At 35.7% G+C, this 20,984-nt stretch overlaps 1 protein-coding gene across 1 annotated transcript in view; it reads left to right on the forward strand.

Moving 5' to 3' along the window:
• DNAH14 (dynein axonemal heavy chain 14) overlaps positions 1-20,984 on the forward strand; it is a 400,020-nt gene that overhangs the window by 215,475 nt on the left and 163,561 nt on the right. The window contains exons 39-41 of the mRNA XM_037737730.1: positions 16,585-16,675; positions 18,372-18,580; positions 19,334-19,586. Coding sequence (XP_037593658.1) covers positions 16,585-16,675; positions 18,372-18,580; positions 19,334-19,586 — 553 coding nt within the window. The remainder of the gene's footprint in view (positions 1-16,584; positions 16,676-18,371; positions 18,581-19,333; positions 19,587-20,984) is intronic.

Raw genomic sequence — 20,984 nt, forward strand, 5'->3', positions numbered from 1 at the left:
CCCTTTGGTGCCATCACTCAGATTCTTTACTCTGCTTGTCTGTGGCCAGCAAAAAGAAACAATTTTAATTATACTGACTTTATTATAGGCTTTACTATCTAGAATAATAGTCTCTATCAGAATTCTTTTCCAGGTTTCATTTCATAGTTGTTCTGCAACTTATATTTGTTTTCTATTTGATGCAAGAAATGTTCCAAGTTTTTTTTTTTGAGTTCTCGAGTGGTAGAATCTTTATGTTGTTGCTGATTTTTTTATTATATTGTCTTTTATTGTGTTATAATTAGAAAATATTTTCCCTGATGTTTCTCTTATTTTTAGAATAGTTTAGCATTTGCTTAATAATATAAAACAATATTTGTATTTTTCTAGGCAAATTTATTCCTTTTACATTTATTGGTTGTAACATGTTTGGGCTTATTGCTATTTGTATTATATTGTTATTATTTTTTAATTATCCAGTGTGTGTTTTCTTTGCTTTGATTTCCTTTTTCCCTCTGATAATATGGAAGATCCATAGTCTATTTTGTTCTTCTTGGTGTTACTTTTATAGCTATGATTTCATATAATGCCATTAATTTTCCTTTTAGATGGTATTTATGACACTTTTATCATGTATGTAATCATGAAATTAGTATACTTTCACCTCTTCACACTTCTTTAAAATTTTTCTACCACCTGATTTTTGCAAATTACATTGTTATTACTTTATTATTACTTTTTCTTCTGTTCATTGTTTTAACTATAAATGGGCTTGTGATTATATTATTTCATTTTTCAATTTTAAGTAATTACTTGGAATCACCAGCACCCGGCTTTTAGATGAAAATGTTGACAAAAGCAAATGACTTCTCACCTTTTTTTCCACATCTGACTTTTCCAGATACATTATTATATCATTATGACAGATTATAACACTGTATTCTTCACAATAGCCATGTTTTTAGAAATAAAGACTCATTATAAAGATGATAGTTCTTTATAAATTGAGCTATAAATGCAATGCAATTTTAGTCAGAATTTTATCATGTTTTGCTAAAACAGCCTTGTTGAGATATAATTCACGTTACAAAATTCACACATTCAAATGTACAGCAGCAATTTTTTAGTATATTCCCACAGTTGAACAACCATCAACATGACCTAATTTCAGAACATTCTCATTAACTCAAAAATAAACTTTCTAATCACTGGCATTCACTCCCCATTTCCAAATCACCATCTTCTCCCACGTCCCCAACACCAGCCTTAGGAAACCGTTAATGTACTCTCTATCTTTATAGATTTTTTATTCTGAACATTTCATATAAATTAAATTATGTAATATGTAGTCTTTACAATTGACTTCTTTGACATAGCATAATGTTTTCATATAACAATGCTCCCTTCCTTTTAGTTACTGAATAATATTCCATTGTACTGATAAAGTTTTGTTCATCCTTTAGTTGTGGGAGACATGGGTGGTTTCTATTTTTTGCTATTATAAATAGTGTTTTTATGAACATTTGCATACTCATTCTTGTGTGGACATAGGCTTTCATTTCCTATGTATATATACATCAAAGTAGAATTACTGGGTCACATGGTCACTTTATGTTTACTATTTTGAGGAACTGCCAAACTATTTTCCATAGAGGCTGCCTTCTCCAGTTTCTCTACAGCCTCAAAACAATTGTTATTGTCTACTTCTTAAACTATATCCAGTTGGTGGTTGTGCAGTGGTAAGTCATATCCTTCCATGTGTATTTGATTTGCATTTTCCTGATGGCTAATTATGTTGAGTGTATTTTTATGTTGCTATTGGTCATTTGTATATTTCCTTTGGAGAATGTCTGTTCAGAGGCTTGTCCATTTTTAATTGCTTATCTTTTAATTATTGAGTTTTAAGAGTTACCTATTCTGATATATGATTGGCAAATAGTTTCTCTCATCTGTAGGTCATCATTATTTTCTTTGATAGAATTGTTTACCGGACGAAAGTTTTTAACTTTTTTCTTTTTTTATCATTTGTCTTTTTAGTATCATATTAAAAAGCATGCATGACTGACAGTCACAAAAATTTATTTCTGTGTTTTAGGAGTTCTATTGTTTCAACTAATATGTAGGTCTTTGGTCCATTTTGAGTCCATTTTTGTGTGGGATGTAAATCAGGGATTCCCCCTCATTCTTTTGCATGTGGATATCCAGGTGTTCCAGCAATATTTGTTGAAAAGACTGTTCTTTCCCTCTAACAAGTTATCTTGACACCCTTGTAAAAAAAAAATCAATTGATCATAAATGCAAGGATTTATTTCTGGATTTTCTATTCTGTATCATTGATCTATATGTCTGTGTTTTTGTAAATACCACCCTTGATTGTTATAGCTTTGTGGTAAGTTTTGAATAGGGAAGTGAGTGATTTTTTTTTTAAGACCTTGACAAACTGTTTCCAAAGTGTATATGGAACATACATGGTCCATGACAATCCTGAATAAGAAAAAGAGAAAGGATTAGGGTGGTAAGACATACCACATATCAAGAGGTATTATAACATTAGAATAAAGCAGTGTGATATTGGTGCAGAAAAAATGGCAAGTATAAAATAGTATGTGCTTATAACATAATGTGAAAATATACAAAGAAAAAGCTGATAGAATTTAATGGAGAAATTGATAAATTTGCAATTATAGAGAGATTTTGTCACATCTTTCTCAGCAATTGTTAAGCAATATGGCACAGTAGCTGTGACAAAATTCTTTGTACTAATAATTGTGAGGTTGAAATTGAAATTGGAAAAATTATACTAAAAGTGGTACAAATCTATAAAATACCTTTGGATAAATGTAGAAGAAAGGAACTTGTCCTATGGAGAATGGGGCAGGGAAATCTATATAATTGAGAAAACTTGAATAAATGAAAGATGCACCACATTCTCATATGGAAGACTTCCATTACAAAAATACTAATCCCTATCAAATTAATGTAAACTATAATATCTTTCTAACGAAAATCCTAATGGATTTTTAAAAACTGACAAATAAGGGAGGCAGAGCAATGTGGCCAAATGAAAGCCTCCATAGATCATCCCCGCTTCCCCACAGGAACACAAAATTTAAGAAATATCTACAGAAAAATCCACCTTCATAAGAGTCAAAAATGAGGTATGTGATTATAGTACCTGGCTTTAATTTCATATCACTGAAAGGGGCACTGAAGAGGGTAAGAGAGACAGTCTCGAATTGCCAGTGTCATCCGTCTGCCATCCCCTGGCAGCAGCCACATGGTGTGGAGAAAGAATCTGTGCACTTGGGAGAGGGAGAGCATAGTGATTATGGGATTTTGTATTGGAACTCAGTGCTGCCAGCACCAGGCAGAACTCAGCCAATGCCCACGAAAGGAGTACTGAGACCTGCCCTAGCCAGAGGGGAATTGCCCATTCCAGTGGTCAGAACTTGAATTTCAGCAAGCCTTGTCACTGTGGGCTAAAGGATTCTGAGGTCCTAAATAAACTTGACAGACAGTGTAGGCCATAAAGGACTACAACTCCTAGACAAGACCTACTGCTCTGATGGGCTTTTAGAGCCAGTGGACTTGCGGGGGCGTGAAGCCTAGTTTGACATCAACTGGGGTGGCAAAGGGAGTGCTTGCACCACATCTTTCCCAACCCCAGGCTATGCAGCTCACAGCACCAAAAGAGATTCCTTCACCGTGCTTGAGAAGAGAGGGAAGAGTAAAGAGAATTTTGTCTTGCAACTTAAATACCAACTCAGTCACAGTAGGATAGGGTACCAGGCAGAGCTGTGAGGCTTTAGCTTCTGGATGACATATCTAGGCACACCCTGAGACAGAAGAGAAGCAAATGCCTTGAGGGCAAGGACCCAGTCCTGGCAGTATTTATTACCTACTGACTGACTAAAGTTTCCTTGGGCCCTAAATAAACAGCAGCAGTTAAAAAATAAATAAGTACATTTAAAAAAAAAATTTTTTTTTTGAGACGGAGTTTCGCTCTTGTTACCCAGGCTGGAGTGCAGTGGTGCGATCTCAGCTCACCGCAACCTCCGCCTCCTGGGTTCAGGCAATTCTCCTGCCTCAACCTCCTGAGTAGCTGGGATTACAGGCACATGCCATAAAAATATTTTTTAAAAATCAAAAAATACCAAATAAATAACCTAATGATACATCTTAAAGAACTAGAAAGGCAAGATTGAACCAAACCCAAAATTAATAGAATAAAGATCTGAGCAGAAATAAATAAAATCAAACTGAAGGAAACTATACACACTGGGGTCAGTTGGGGGGAAATAGGGGAGGGACAGTGGGGGGTGGGGAGCTGGGGAGAGATAGCAAGGGGAGAAATGCCAGATGTAGGTGATGGGGAGGAAGGCAGCAAATCACACTTGCCACGTGTATACCTATGCAACAATTTTGCATGTTCTTCACATGTACCCCAAAACCTAAAATGCAATAAAATAAATAAATGGGGAAAGAAAAAAAAAAGATCAACAAAATGAAAAGTTGGTTTTTTGAAAAGATAAATTGTCAAACATTTACTCTAAGAATAAAAGACCCAAATATTTAAAATCAGAGATGAAAAGGAAGACACAACAATCAGTACTGCAGAAATTCAAAGGATCATTAGAGGTTACCATGTGCAACTATATACCAGTAAGTTGGAAACCCTACAAGAAATGGATAAATTCCTGTACACAGACAACCTACCAAGACTGAATCATGACAAAACTGAATAGACCGGAAACAAGTAAAAAGATCAAATAATGTCTCCCAGCAAAGAGAAGCCCAGGAGTTGACGACTTCACTGCTGAATTTTTATCAAATATTTAAAGAACTAATACCAATCCTACTCAAACGATTCCAAAAAATATAGGAGGAAGGAATGCTTCCAAACTATAAGGCCAGTATTATACTAATACTAAAAGCAGACAAAGACACATCCGAAAACAAAACTACAGGCCCATATCCCTAGTGAAAATTGATGCAAAAACCCTCAATAAAATATCTGCAAACCTAACTCAACAACACATTAAGAAGATCAAGGAAGATCATTCATCATGACCAAATGGAATTTATCCCAAGGAATCAAGAATTGTTCAACATATGCAAATCAATCAGTGTGATACTGATTGATTTGATACATCACATCGACAGAATGAAAGACAAAAAACGTGATCATTTCAATTGATGCTGAACAAACATTTGATAAAATTCAACATTGCTTTATCATAAAAACCATCTAAAAACTGAAACATACCCCAACACAATAAAAGCCACATAGAACAGACCCACAGCTAGTATCGTACTGAATGGGGAAGAACTGAAAGCTTTTTCTCTAAGATCTGGAACAAAAAAAAAGTTGCCCTTTTCCACCACTGTTATTCAGCTCCTATCTAGAGCAATCAGACAAGTGAAGGGAATAAAGCCTATCCAGATTAGAAAAGAAGTCAAATTAAGATGATTTTATCTTATGCTTGGAAAAACTTAAAGACTCCATCAACAATTATTAGAACTGATAAATTCACTAAAGTTGTGGGATAAAATCAACATACAAAAATCAGTAGCATTTCTACATGCCAACAGTGAATAATCTGAAAAAAAAAAAATCAAAAGGTAATACCATTTACAATAGCCACCCATGAAATTAAATACCCAGGAATTCATTTAACCAAAGAAGTGAAAGATGTTTACAATGAAGACTATGAAACATTGACAAAACAATCAAATATGACACAAAAATGGAAAGATATTTCGTGTTTATTGATTGCAAGAATCAATATTGTTACAATGTCCATACTACTCAAAGCAATCTATATCTTCATTACATCCTCTATCAAAATACCAATGACATATACAGAGATAGAAAAACAACCCTAAAATTTATACGGAGTTACAAAAGACCCAGAATAGCCAAAGCTATCCTGAGCAAAAAGAACAAAACTGAAAGAATTACATTACCTAATTTAAATTCTACTACAGAGCTAGAGTAACCAAAACTGCATGGTACTGGCATAGAAACAGACATATTGACCAATGCAATAGAGTAGAAAACCTAAAAACAAATTCATCTACATCTATAGTGAACTCATTTTGATAAAGGCGCCAACAGCATGTTTGAGAAAAGACATTTACTTGAATAAATTTAGCTGAGAAAACTAGATATCTATATGCAGAAAAATGAAACTAAACCCCTGTCTCTTGTCATATACAAAAATCAAATAAAAAGGGATTAAAGACTTAAATCCAAGATCCCAACCTATGAAACTACTGAAAGAAAACATTGAAGACACTCTCCAGAACATTAGACTGGCAAAGGTTTCTTGAATATACCACAAGCACAGAAAACCAAAGGAAAAAAATGGACAAATTAGATCACAACCAGTTAAAAAGCTTTTGCACAGCAAAGGAAACAATCAACAAAGTAAAGAGACAACACACTAAATGGGAGAAAATATTTGCAAACTATCCATCTAACATGGAATTAGTAACCAGGATATATAAGCAGCTCAAACAACTCTGTAGGAAAAAAAAAAAAAAAAACTTAATTATCTGATTTAAATATGGGCAAAGATCAGAATGGACATTTCTCAAAAGAAGACATACAGATGGTAAATAGGTATGTGAAAAGGTGCTCAACATCACTGATCATCAGAGAAATACAAGTCAAAACTACAATGAAAGATTATCTCACCCAATAAATAAAATGGTATTTATCTCACACAATAAATAAAATGGTATTTATCCAAAGAGAGGCAATAACAAATGCTGGTGAGGATGTGGAGAAAAGGGAATACTTGTACGTTGTTGCTGGAAATGTAAATTAGTACAACCACTATGGGGAACATTGTGGAGGTTCCCTAAAAAACTAAAAATAGAGCTACCATATGATCCAGCAATTCCACTGCTGGGTATATACACAAAAGAAATCAGTATAATCAAGAGATACCTGCACTTTCATGTTTATTGCAGCACTATTCACTATAGCCATGTATTGGAAACAACCTAAGTATCCATCAACAGATAAATGAATAAAGACAATATGGTAGTTACACACAGTGGCTCACCAGTCAGCCAAAATAGAAATGAGATCCTGTCATTTACAACAACATGAATGGAACTGGAGGTCATTATTTAGGTGAAATAAGCCAGGCACAGAAAGACAAACTTTATATGTTCTCACTTATTTGCAGGAGCTAAAAATTAAGAAATTGAACTCATGGAGTTAGAGAGTACAATGATGGTTACCTCAGGCTGGGAAGGGTAGCGTGGTGGGGTGGGGAATTGGCTAGTGAATACAAAAATATAGTTGGATACAATGAATAAGACCTAGTATTTACTAGCATGTCAGGGTTACTATAATTGATAATAATTAATTGTACATTTTTAGTAACTAAGAGTTTAATTGGATTGTTTGTAACACAGGGATAAATCCATGAGGTGATGGAAGCCCCATTTACCTTGATGTGATTATTACACATTGTATGACTGTATCCAAATATCTCATGCATCTTATAAATATATACACCGTATACCTACAAAAATTAAAAATAAAAAAATTTAAATGCAAAAAAATTAAAAATTAAAAAGCAGCTCCACCAGAATAAATAAGCAAATAAATAATTAACAAAAACACATATATTTACAGTATACAACATGATGTTTTGATATATGTTTATATTGTGGAGTGATTACTACAATTAAGCTAATTAACATCACCTTACATAGCTATCTTTTTTAGTAAGAATATTTAAGATCTACTATTAGCAATTTTCAAGTATGTAATACTTTATTGTTAACTGTAGCCACTATGCTCTAGATCTCCAGAACTCACTTAGCCTGTCTAACTGAAACTTTATATTCTTTGACCAACATCCTCCATTTCCTCTCACCTCACCCTCAGCCCCTGGCAACCACCATTCTGCCCTCTACTTCAGTTAATTCAATTTTATTAGCTTCCACATATAAGTGAAATTATGCACTGTTTTTCTTTCTGTGCTCGGTTTATTTCACTTAACATAATGACCTCCAGGTTCATCCATGTCACAATTTACAGGATTTTCTCATATACATACATTTCCTATCAATTCATTCACTGATGGACCTGTAGGTTGATTCCATGTCTTGGCTATTGTGAATAATGCTTCAATGAACATGGGAGTATAGATCTCTCTTTGACTAATTCATTCCTTTGGGTATATAGCCAGTAAAGGGATTACTGGATCATTTGGCATTTCTGTTTTTAATTTTTTGAGGAATCTCCAGATTGTTTTTATAACATCTGATTTACATTTCCACCAACATAATAACAAGGGTTTCCTGTCTCTGCATTGTCACCAACATTTGTTATCTTTTGTCTTTTTTATCATAGCCATTCTAACAGCTATGAGATGATAGCTCGTTGTAGTTTTAATTCACATTTCCCTAGTGAACATTTTCTCATATATCTATAGGCCATCTGTATGTCTTCTTTGGGATATATTTATTCAGGTCTTTTGTCCAATTTTTAATTGGATTATTTGTTTTCTTGCTGTCAAGTTGTTTGGGTTCCTTGTAGATTTTGAATACTAACTGCTTATTAGACATATGGTTGGGAAATACTTTCTTCGATTCCATATGTTGCCTCTTCACTCTGTTGTTTCTTTTTCTGTGCAGAAGTTTTTTTTTTTTTATTGTAATTTAGGTTCTGGGGTACATGTGCAGATCATGCAGGATTGTTGCATAGGTACATACATGGCAAGGTGGTTTGCTGCCTTCATCCCCCCCATCACCTATATCTGGTATTTCTCCCCTCATTATCCCTCCCCACCTTCCCCACCTTCACTGTCCCTCCCCAGCCCCCCCACTGACTGCAGTGTGTGATGCTCCCTTCCCTGTGTCCATGTGTTCTAATTGTTTAACACCTGCCTATGAGTGATGACATATGGTGTTTGGTTTTCTGTTCTTGTGTCAGTTTGCTGAGAATGATGGTTTCCAGATTCATCCGTGTCCCTATGAAGGACATGAACTCATCTTTTTTTATGACTGTGTAGTATTCCATGGCATATATGTACCACATTTTCTTTATCCAGTCTATCGATGATGGACATTTGGGTTGGTTCTAGGTCTTTGCTATTGTAAACAGTGCCTCAGTGAACATACAGGTTCATGTGTCTTTATAATAGAACAATTTATAATTCTTTGGGTATATACCCAGTAATGGAATTGCTAGGTCAAATGGAATTTCCATTTCTAGGTCCTTGTGGAATTGCCACACTGTCTTCCACAATGGTTGAACTAATTTATACTCCCACCAACAGTGTAAAAGTGTTCCTACTTCTCCACATCCTCTCCAGCATCTGTTGTCTCCAGATTTTTTAATGATCACCGTTCTAACTGGTGTGAGATGGTATCTCAATGTGGTTTTGATTTGCATTTCTCTAATGACCAGTGATGATGAGCATTTTTTCATATGATTGTTGGCCTCATCGGTGTCTTCTTTTGTAAAGGGTCTGTTCATATCCTTTGCCCACTTTTGAATGAGTTTGTTTGTTTTTTTCTTGTAAATCTGTTTTAGTTCTTTGTAGATTCTGGATACTAGCCCTTTGTCAGATGGGTAGATTGCAAAAATTTTTTCCCATTCTGTTGGTTACCAGTTCACTGTAATGATTGTTTCCTTTGCTATACAGAAGCTCTGGAGTTTAATTAGATCCCATTTGTCTATTTTGGCTTTTATTGCCATTGCTTTTGGTGTTTTAGCCATGAAGTCCTTGGCAAGAAGCTTTTAAATTATTATATAATCCCATTTGTCTATTTTTTGCTTTTGTTGCCTTTGCTTTTTGGGTGACATTCAAAAAAATCATTGCCCAGACCAATGTCCTGGAGCTTTTCCTCTATGTTTTCTTCTGGCAGTTTTGTAGTGTTAGGTATTACCTTAAGTCTTTACTCTCTTTTCAGATGGTTTTTGTATAGATGTAAGATAAGTTCAGTTTCATTCTTCTGCATGTGGATATCCAGTTTTCCCATATTATTTATTGAAGAGGCTATTCTTTCCTCATTGTGTGTTCTTGGCAACTTTGTGGAAGACCAATTGACTATTAATGTGTGGAATTTTTTTTCTTTTTAATTGGGTGATATTATTTTAAGATTTATTTTTAAGTATTTCAAGGATTTGAAAAAATCTGGGCAGAAAATTACAGTACTTTAGAGTTCTAAAATATTTTAAATAAACTTTAGAACAAATCCAAACTGTAATCACAACAGGTACTGACACAAAAATAGAACCAAATGGAGTCCAGACACATATGCAAACATAAAAAGGAAGTTTATAATACAACAAAAGTAATATTAAGTCCTTGATTCATCTTGAATTGATTTTTATATAAGGTGAGAGATGAGGATCCAGTTTCATTCTCCTACTTGTGGCTTGCCAGTTATCCCAGCACCATTTGTTGAGTAGGGTGTTCTTTCCCCACTTTATGTTTCTGTTTGTTTTGTCAAAGATCAGTTGACTGTAAGTATTTGGCATTACTTCTGGGTTCTCTATTCTTTTCCATTGGCCTATGTGCCTATTTTTATACCAGTACCATGCTGTTTTGGTGACTATGGCCTTATAGTATACTTTGAAATCAAGTAATATGTTGCCTCTAGATTTGTTCTTTTTGCTTAGTCTTGCTTTGACTATGCGAGCTCTTTTTTTGTTCCATATGAATTTTAGGATTGTTTTATCTCTAGTTCTGTCAAGAATGATGGTGGTATTTTGATGGAAATTCTTTTAAATTTGTAGATTGATTTTGGCAGTATGGTCATTTTTCTGATTCTACTCATTCATGAGCATAGGATGTTTCCATTTGTTTGTGTTGTCTGTGATTTCTGTCTGCAGTGTTTTATAGTTTACCTTGTAGAGATCATTCACCTCATTGGTTAGATAAGTATTTTATTCCTAAGTATTTTATTTTATTTTTTGCAGCTATTGTTAAAAGGTGTTGAGTTCTTATTGGTCTTGATTTGATTTTCAGCTTGGTAACTGTTGATGTATAGAAGAGCTACTGATTTGTGTACATTAATTCTGTGTCCAGAAACTTTGCTGAATACTTTTATCATTTCTAGGAGTTTTCTGGAGGAGTCTTTAGGGTTTTCTAGGTAAACAATCATATCATCAGCAAACAGCAACAATTTGGCTTTCTCTTTACTGATTTGGATGCCCTTTATTTCTTTCTCTTGTCTAATTGCTCCAGCTAGGACTTCCAGTACTATGTTGAAGAGAAGTGGTGAGAGTGGGCATCCTTGTCTTGTGCCAGTTATCAGAGGGAATGCTTTCAACTTTTCCCCATTAAGTATTATATTGGCTGTGGGTTTGCCATAGATGGCTTTTATTACGTTGAGATATGTCCCTTGTATGCCAATTTTACTGAGAGTTTTAATCATGAAATGATGCTGAATTTTGAATGCTTTTTCTGCATCTATTGGGATGCAGAATTTGTTTTTAATTCTGTTTATGTGGTGTATCACATGTATTGACTTGCATATGTTAAAGCATCCCAGCATCCCTGATATGAAACCCACTTAATCGTGGTGGATTGCCATTTTGATATGTTGTTGGATTCAGTTAGTATTTTGCTGATGATTTTTGCACCTATGTTCAGCAGGGATATTGGTCTGTAGTTTTCTTTTTTGGTTATGTCCTTTGCTGGTTTTGTTATTAGGGTGATACTGTCTTCATAAAATGACTTAGGGAGGATTCCTTCTTTCTCTATATTGTAGAGTAGTGGCAATAAGATTGATACCAACTCTTCTTTGAATTCTGCTAAATGATCTGTGTGGTCCTGGATTTTTTTTTTTTTGTAATTTTTTAATTACCATTTTATTCTTGTTGTTTGTTATTGGTCTGTTGAGGGTATCTAACTCTTTTTTTATTTAAGCTAAGAGGGTCCTATTTTTTCAGGAATTTATCCATCTCCTCTAGGTTTTCTAGTAAAGGTGTTCATAGTAACCTTGAATGATCTTTTATATTTCTGTGGTGTGAGTTGTAATATCTTTCCTTTCATTTCTAATTGAGCTTATTTGGATTTTCTCTCTTCTTTTCTTGATTAATCTTGCTAATGGTCTATCAATTTTACTTATCTTTTCAAAGAACCAGCTTTTTGTTTCATTTATCTTTTGTATTTTTTTGTTTCAATTTCATTGTTCTGCCCTGATCTTGGTTATTTTCTTTCTTCTGCTCGGTTTGGGTTTGGTTTGTTTTTGTTTCTCTAGTTCCTTGAAGTGTGATCTTAGAATGTCAGTTTGTGCACTTTCAGTCTTTTTGATGTAAGTGTTTAGAGCTATAAACTTTCCTCTTAGCTAATTGCCTTTACTGTATCCCAGAGGTTTTGATAGGTTGTGTCACACTACTGTCATTCAGTTCAAATAATTTTTTAATTTTCATCTTGATTTCATTTTTGACCCAATGATCATTCAGGAGCAGGTTATTTAATTTTCATGTATTTGCATGGTTTTGATGGTTCCTTTTGAAGTTAATTTCCAGTTTCATTCCACTGTGGTCTGAGAGAGTGCTTGATATAATTTCAATTTTCTTAAATTTATTGAGGCCCATTTTATGGTCTATCATGTGGTCTATCTTGAAGAAATTTCCGTGCACTGATGAATAGAATTTGTATTCTGCAGTGGTTGGGTAGAATGTTCTATAAATATCTGTTAAGTCCATTTGTTCCAGGGTATAGTTTATATCCATTGTTTCTTTGTTGACTTTCTGTCTGATGACCTGTCTAGTGCTGTCAGTGAAGCATTGAAGTCCCCCACTATTATTGTGTTGCTGTCTATCTCATTTCTTAGGTCTGTTAGTAATTGTTTTATAAATTTGGCAGCTTCAATGTTAAATGCATATATATTTAGGATTGTGATATTTTCCTGTTAGACAAGGCCTTTTATCATTATATAATGTCTCTCTTTGTCTTTTTTAGCTGCTGTTGCTTTAAAATTTGTTTTGTCTGATATAAGAATAGCTATTCCTGCTCACTTTGGTTACCCATTTGCATGGAATGTCTTTTTCCACCCTTTTACTTTAAGTTTATGTGAGTTCTTATGTGTTAGGTGAGTCTCTTGAAGGCAGCAAATGGTTGGTGAATTCTTATCCATTTTGCAATTCTGTATCTTTTAAGTGGAGCATTTAAGTTATTTACATTCAATGCTAGTATTGAGATATGAGGTACCATTCCATTCATTGTACTATTTGTTGCCTGTATGCTTGGTTTTTGTTTGTTTGTTTGTTTTGTTAATTGTATTTTTGTTTTGTAGGTCCTGTGAGATTTATGTTTTAAAGAGGTTCTGTTTTGATGTGTTTCTAGGATTTGTTTCAAGATTTAGAGCTCCTTTTAGAAGTTATCGTAGTCCTAGCTTGGTAGTGGTAAATTCTCTCAGCATTTGTTTTTCTAAAAACGATTGTATCTTTCCCTCATTTATGAAACTTAGTTTCACTGAATACAGAATTTTTGGCTGATAATTGTTTTGTTTAAGTAGGCCGAAAATAGGGTTCGATTCTTTCTAGCTTGTAGAGTTTCTGCTGAGAAGTCTGCTGTTAATCTGGTAGGTTTTCCTTTATAGGTTACCCGGGTTTTTTGTTTTTTTTTTTTTTTTTGCCTCACAGCTCTTAAGATGCTTCCCTTCATCTTAACTTTAGATATTCTGATTACAATGTACCTAAGCAATGATCCTTTTGTGATGAATTTCCCAGGTGTTCATTGAGCTTCTTGTATTTGGATGTCTAGGTGTCTAGCAAGGCCAGGGATGTTTTTCTTGATTATTCCCCCAAATATGTTTTCTAAACTTAGATTTCTCTTCTTCCTCAAGAATGCCACTTATTCCTAGTTTTGGTCATTTAACATAATCCCAGACTTCTTAGAGGCTTTGTTCATATTTTCTTTTCTTTTCTTTTCTTTTTTTTTTTTTTGTCTTTGTTGGATTGGGCTAATTCAAAAATCTTGTCTTTGAGGTTTGAAGTTCTTCCTTCTGCTTATTCAATTCTATTGCTGAGACTTTCAAGAGAATTTTGCATTTCTGTAAGTGCATCCACTGTTTCCTAACATTTTGATTGTTTTTTATTTATGCTATCTATTTCATTAAAAATTTCTCCCCTTCTTTCTTGTATTATTTTTTGACTTCCTTAAATTGGGCTTCCCCTTTCTCTGGTGCCTCCCTGATTAGCTTAATAACTAACCTGAATTCTTTTTCAGGTAAATAGGGATTTCTTCTTGGTTTGGATTAATTGCTGGTGAGCTAGTGTTATTTTGGGGGGCTGTGAAAGAACCTTGTTTTGTCATACTACCAGAGTTGGTTTTCTGGTTCCTCCTCATTTGGGTAGGCTCTGTCAGAGGGAAGGTCTAGGACTCAAGGCTGTTGTTCAGATTCTTTTGTCCCACAGGGTGTTCCCTTGATGCAATACTCTCCCCCTTTTCCCAGGGATGTGGCTTGCTGAGAGCCAAGCTATAGAGATTGTTACCTCTCTTCTGGATCTAGCCACCCAGCAAGTCTACCAGGCTCCAGGCTGGTACTGGTGGTTGTCTCCACAAAGTCCTATGATGTGAACCATCTGTCAGTCTCTCAGCCACGATTGTTGGCCTCCTGCTGGGAGGTGGCACTTTCAAAGGAGCATCAGCTGTAGTAATAAGGGGAGGAACAGGCAGTGGGTGGGGCCCTAGAACTCCCAAGAGTATATGCCCTTTGTCTTCAGCTACCAGGGTGGGTAGGGAAGGACAGTTAGGTGGGGACCAGGCTAGGTGTGTCTGAGCTCAGACTCTCATTGGGCAGGTATTGCTGTGGCTGCTGTGGGGTATAGGGGTATGGTTCCCAGGTCAATTGACTTATGTTCCTAGGAGGATTATAGCTGCCTCTCTTGTGTCATGCAGGTTGTCAGGGACGTTGGGGAAAGCCAGCAGTCACAGGCCTCACCCAGCTCCCATACAACCCAAAGGGCTGATCTCACTCCCACCATGCCTCCCACAACAACACCGAGTCTGTTGCCAGGCAGTGGTTGAGCAGGGCTGAGAACTCGCCCCACCTCTCAGCTGCACAATCAAGTAGGACTTTTGTGCTTCCTCCACCTATGGAGTCTGCACACCAGATTCATGCCGTCCCCTGAGTTCTGGCCATGAGACTTCCTGATCTGTTCAAATTGTTACAAAGTTCAGCTGAAGGTTTTCTTCTCCCTGTGAACTTTTCCCAGTGCCTCTTGTCAGCCCTCCCCAAGGACCCCTGTGAGGCAAGGCAGAAATGGCTTGCCAGGGGACCCAGTGAGCCCACAGGGATTTTCCTGCTGCTTCCTCTACCCCTGTATTTCGCTCAGCTCTCTAAGTTGACTAAGCTCCAGGTAAGGTCACACAACCCATGCAGATCTTCTTCCATGATCTAGACCTTCAGGTTCCCCAGTGAGGGTGTGTGTTCAGAGACAGGTGATCCGTCTTTGCCACTTCCACAGTTTGGGTATTCACAGTATTTTGGATGTCTCCCCAGTCCTGCAGGAGCAATCTACTTCATTCAAAGGGTCTGTGGGCTCTCTCAGCTTTCCTGATTTATTCTTGCAGTCGTTCTGGAGCAAAAGTTCACGAGGTTAGCCTCCACATGCTTCTCTATCCATCCAAGTGGGAGCTTCAATCTAATCCTGCCTCCATCTGCCATGATCTCTACAAGCCAAAACAATTTATTTAGAGAAAGAAATGCACTAAAGCATAATGATGGATATCCAAGCATGTTAATTACTTTTATAATAGGAATAATAATTGGAAAAAGCCTAGGACTTGCTTACCTTTCTGATGAGGCTGGAAATTAGTAGGAACTGATTACTACTTGCTGTATTGCTAGGGCCTGGTTGAAACATAAGCACCTTTGTCTCTCTCTTTAAAACCTACACTGTGCCCCAGCACAGCTCTATTGTTTGGTTTTCTCCCTGACTACTCTTGAAGGTTAAGGAAACCAATGCCAATAAGGTGATGACATATTACTCAGCTCTTTTTGAGAGATGAATAATTAAGCCTCCCCACCTCAAGATAATAAGGAGTTAAGTATATACATACATCAGAATTTCTCAAAGATTGATATAAAAATAGTCTATATGAGAATAACTCAGGATTATTTCATTTTCATTAAAAGTGAAAAATTCTGGGCTTGATCCCAAACCTATTCAATTAGAATCTCCAAGGATGAGGTGTTACAATTTGTAATTTAACAAATTGCAGGTAATACCATGTATTCTAGAACTGATGTGAAGGAAAGTCTAGAAAACATATACACCAAAATTTCTACGGTGATTGTCTGTAGGCGATAGAAATTCAAGGAACTTTTGCTTTCTTCTTTGTGCTTTTCTGTTTTATTTTATATCCTACAATAAGCACGTACTGTCTTTGCAAGGGGAAAAAGAAATTAAAGTAAAATAGTTTTCTAAAAGTAAATAAACTATAGTAACAAGTCAGTTACATTAGACTATGCTGCTTATATGTTGGTCTTTTCCGTTACAGAACTCTCTTCCTTTTATATTTTTATCACTCAAGAAAGCATATTGGCATATAGTCCATTATAGTTGAAAAGTTATCAAATAAAAATTTAAACATTATTGATTACATATTTTAGGTTTTCAAACTTGATTCTTCTGATACAACAGATACTGCTGATAATATTTTCGAGGAGTTAGAGAAAGATGTCAAAATTCCAGAAAATAACAGTAAGTGTTATAAAATTCAAGAACTAATATAGAAGAAAAATTCTGAACCAATATGAGTTATATTTATATATTTAAACATGTTTTTTACTGGTAATATTTTGTTCCTATACCATTTATTTGTATGTTTTTTTAAAATTTGTATAGTACCACATATTATATTACAATGTGCATATATATATATATATATATATATATATAATTACGTTATATAAGCACTATAGCTTAAATAGTCCTTCAGTTTATAAAAGAACCAAGTAGATATTAAAGGTTGAAATAAATAATGATGTGAGAAGCAGCAGCAGCAACCTACAATTTGCCACCAGTATTGCCTCTGAAGTGGGACTCCAAACAATTTGTACTTTTCCAGATCAAAGGACACAGCCCAAGCAGATCCATCTAAAATGAACTGCACACCTATAATATGCCAGACACTTTACTGTGTGCCAGTGGGCTAAAATGTGTATATGACCTTGTCAGTCTACTAGAGGAGCACTGACCATAGCTTTCCCCACTCCAGGTTGAACCCCATATCAACACATCCACCATTAGTACATTTATGATCCAGATTCTGAAAGAAACTTCTGCTTCTGCTTCTACTGTGCTGAATTTTTATGTGTTATTTTTGGGAGAGTACAGTGATTAGGCACCATTAGTTTCTTTCATGGGACTTTAAGGCAGTTCCTAGGGCAGGTGTTAGTCAGAGCCTCTCTTAGCAGTAGTGGCTACATGAGTCCTAGCTCTGCTCTTGGATTCTTCTGGGATATTTTAATGTCTTTTAGGTGGTTGTCTATTTTCTGTCTGCATAGTGACCTGTTCATACCCCCCCATCCTGATCAATGAATTTTCTAAAACTGTGGAGCACAGTGGTGGGTGTAGAGTGTGCGCTATTGTCTAAAGGTTTGTTTCCCTCCAAAATCCATGTGTTGAAATCCTAACTTCCAAGGAGATGGTATTAGGAGGTGAGGGGCAAGGCTTGAGGAGTTGATTAGGTCACAAGGGTAGAGCCCTCAAGAATGGCATTAGTGCCCTTAAAAAGAAGCTCAAGAGAAATTCCTCACCACTGCCACCATGTGAGGACAAATAATATGGCCTTCTGTGAACTAGGAAGATAGCCGTCACCAGACAAGGACTCTGCTAGTGCTGTGAACTTGGACTTCCAAACCTCCAGAACTGTGAGACATAAATTTCTGTTGTTTATAAGCTACCCAGTCTAAGGCTTTTTGTTACAATAGCCCAAATTGACTAACACCCTGTAGAAAGAGGAGTAAATGGGTTCTAAGTACAGTATACTTTAAACTCAGTTTCTTTCTTCAAAGAACATCTGTTTCCCTTTGCTACTCCCTAGGGGCAACATAGCTAAAAAATATTCTGGGGTAGAAGGGAAAACTTACAAATCATATTATTATGCAAAAGGTAAAATTATAGCTATTTCTCCTAAGCAAATTGTAAGGGTTAATTATCTAATTCAATAATCTAAGAATGTCTAAACAATGCTAAAATCATTATTAAGTATACAGTATGAATATTTATATTAAATAAATACCAGGGACTACATATAAACACATTCACTCTAGTGTTTTCTAGGATATCTTTTCTCTTAGAAAATATTTTCTAAGTAAAATAGAAAATTTGCAAGATTGTAGTGAAAGAAGACTGACATTATTCTCTGTTATATTAAAAATATTTTTCCTTCCAGATTTTGATTGGCAATGGATTATCTTAGATGGCCCAGTGGACACCTTTTGGGTAGAAAATCTGAACTCGGTGCTAGATAATACTAGAACATTGTGCCTAGCAAACAGTGAGAGAATAGCTTTAACTGATAAAATAAGATTGATTTTTGAAGTGGACAGCCTCTCTCATGCCAGTCCTGCTACTGTCAGTCGATGTGCCATGGTCTATATGGTAAGCTTTCAAAAACAAATGTCTTAACAATGCAAATATGTTGTTTATGATAGTAACTATTTTTTACAGCATTTTATGCTTATTTTATTTTTACCTTTGTATCCAGCAGTGTGAACCCAATAGTTCTGAATCCCTGTGTCTCTCAAAGCCTCATAATCCAGAATCGAATGTGAATTTAATTATTACTGTTTTAATACTACTCTTAGTAATTGGAGTGTCAGTATTTTCCACAACTGTAAGTAAACAGTGATTTAAATAGACAGGTTAGGCTGCTGATACGAATTATTTTTTCAATAGAGGAAGATGGCCCTGGGGTCTTTTCATACCCACTCTGACTCTTGGGAAACACATTATGAAGTCGGTAGGAAGAAAGTACAAAATATAACATGAAGTTATTAGCTGTGATTAGCCCGATGCTCTAATCCACTTAACTGAATGTTATGAATAAATCTAAGTATAGGGCTGACTTCTGGGTAAGCATTTCCCCTCACCACATACACATAGCCTCAATACACCCTCCTACACATAATCCCCCAATTGCTTGTTTTCTTTTAAGACCATCATTAGAACTCATGAATCATTCCAGAGAATGTTAATTCCTTAAGCTGACTTTGATCATTTGCCCTTTAATGAATGATAATTCTAAGTTGTATTTGTCAGGGAGCAGTGGTGAAGTAAAAGGAGAATAAGAAGTAGGAGGATACCATATTTTTATTGATTTATATAAGATTATGTTTTCCTTTTTATTATTAGGATCCTGTTGATCTGGGATGGAAGCCTTACATTAAGTCATGGCTTTTGAAAACTTCTAAAATTATATGTCCATCAGGATTGAATTGTCTTGAATTCATGATTCAAAATAGTGTTACAGATGGACTACAATTTATAAAGAATCATCAGAAATTTCAACCATATCCTATGCAAGACATAACAATCGTCATAACCCTCTGCAGAATTCTTGATGCTTTCTTTGACTTCATGGGTAAAAATGGAGGGTTTGAACAAAGTAAGTTTTTTTTCTCTAAGTCATATCAATGATAGATCTTAGCTAGCCAATGCCAATTTATCACCTTCTATTAGATTTTAGAAAATTTCTTGAATAGCAGGCATTTTTAGTCTATTTGGACCAACAGCAGATGTACACATGGAACAAACTAAAAACCATTTACAGAGGAACATATCAGAAGTAAATTAGTATCATACATAAGTGTTGCAGGATCACAGGAAAAATGACTGTTAAGAACCATTAGAGGGTCTCTATTAAAGAAGAATGTTTTTGCTGTTTTGTTTTTGTTTTTTTGTTTTTTCTGAAACAAAATCTCACTTTGTTGCCCAAAATGGAGTGCAGTGGTGCAATCTCAGCTGACTGCAACCTCCGCCTCCCAAGTTCAAGTGATTCTCCTGCCCCAGCCTCCCAAGTAGCTGGGATTATAGGCACACACCACCATGCCTAGCTAATTTTTGTATTCTTAGTAGAGATGGGGTTTCACCATGTTGGTCAGGGTGGTCTAGAACTGAATTTGTGATCTACCCACCTCGGCCTCTCAAAGTGCTGGGATTACAGGTGTGAGCCACCACGCCCAGCCATTTTTGCTGTATTTTAAAGATTCTTAGAGTTAGGAATAGTAAAAACAACAACAACAACTTCAGAATTCCAGGTGTAAGTTGTAACTACACAAAGGCATAATCATGAAAAGCAGTAAAACATGTAAGGAGGGATATACAGATTCAGTAAAGCATGTAGTGTTTTGGATAAGATATTGATATTATCTCTAGAGTCAGAATCCCTACATTCAGATCCTGGTTTTATGCAGTTTTTGTTAAGATGGCAAATTAGCACAGGATCCCAATTCTCTCTCTCAAACCAATTTTGGCCTCACTAAACCAATATAGAAATTGTTATAAATCCCTGAGGTGACTATAAAATGGTTAGATCCCAACAAGAGGAAGCAGCAACGCTGAACAACCCTGGATGCCATGAATAAGAGAGAAAGTGGAAGAAAACATTTAGGTTCATACTTTTCCTATCCGCTCAACTCTGAATGGGCTATTGTTCATCACTTTGCCAGTTAGCACACCACAGCACAGCCAGTGGAAGCAACAAATTGTCCTTTTGGCAGGGAAGCCTAACTAGGTTTGGGAGAGGTAAAAACATATTTTCTCCTACTGCCACCCCATTTCAACTCTTAATGCCAAGATGATTAAAAAATAGAGAACACACTTAGAAAAAGGACGGTGCCAGAGTAGGTACAGATTGTTAACACACAAGTGACCTGCTTTGAAGAGTGACCACTCCCTCCCCAGAGTCACACTTCTAAATTCATCAGAAGTGCAACCCAGGAAAGTTGCAGTACTGAAAAACAAGAAGAATCAGAATAACAATTGGTTTTCAGCACCAGTTTTT

This window comes from Cebus imitator, unplaced genomic scaffold (genome assembly GCF_001604975.1).
Source record: "Cebus imitator isolate Cc_AM_T3 unplaced genomic scaffold, Cebus_imitator-1.0 Scaffold42, whole genome shotgun sequence".
Taxonomy (NCBI): domain Eukaryota; kingdom Metazoa; phylum Chordata; class Mammalia; order Primates; family Cebidae; genus Cebus; species Cebus imitator.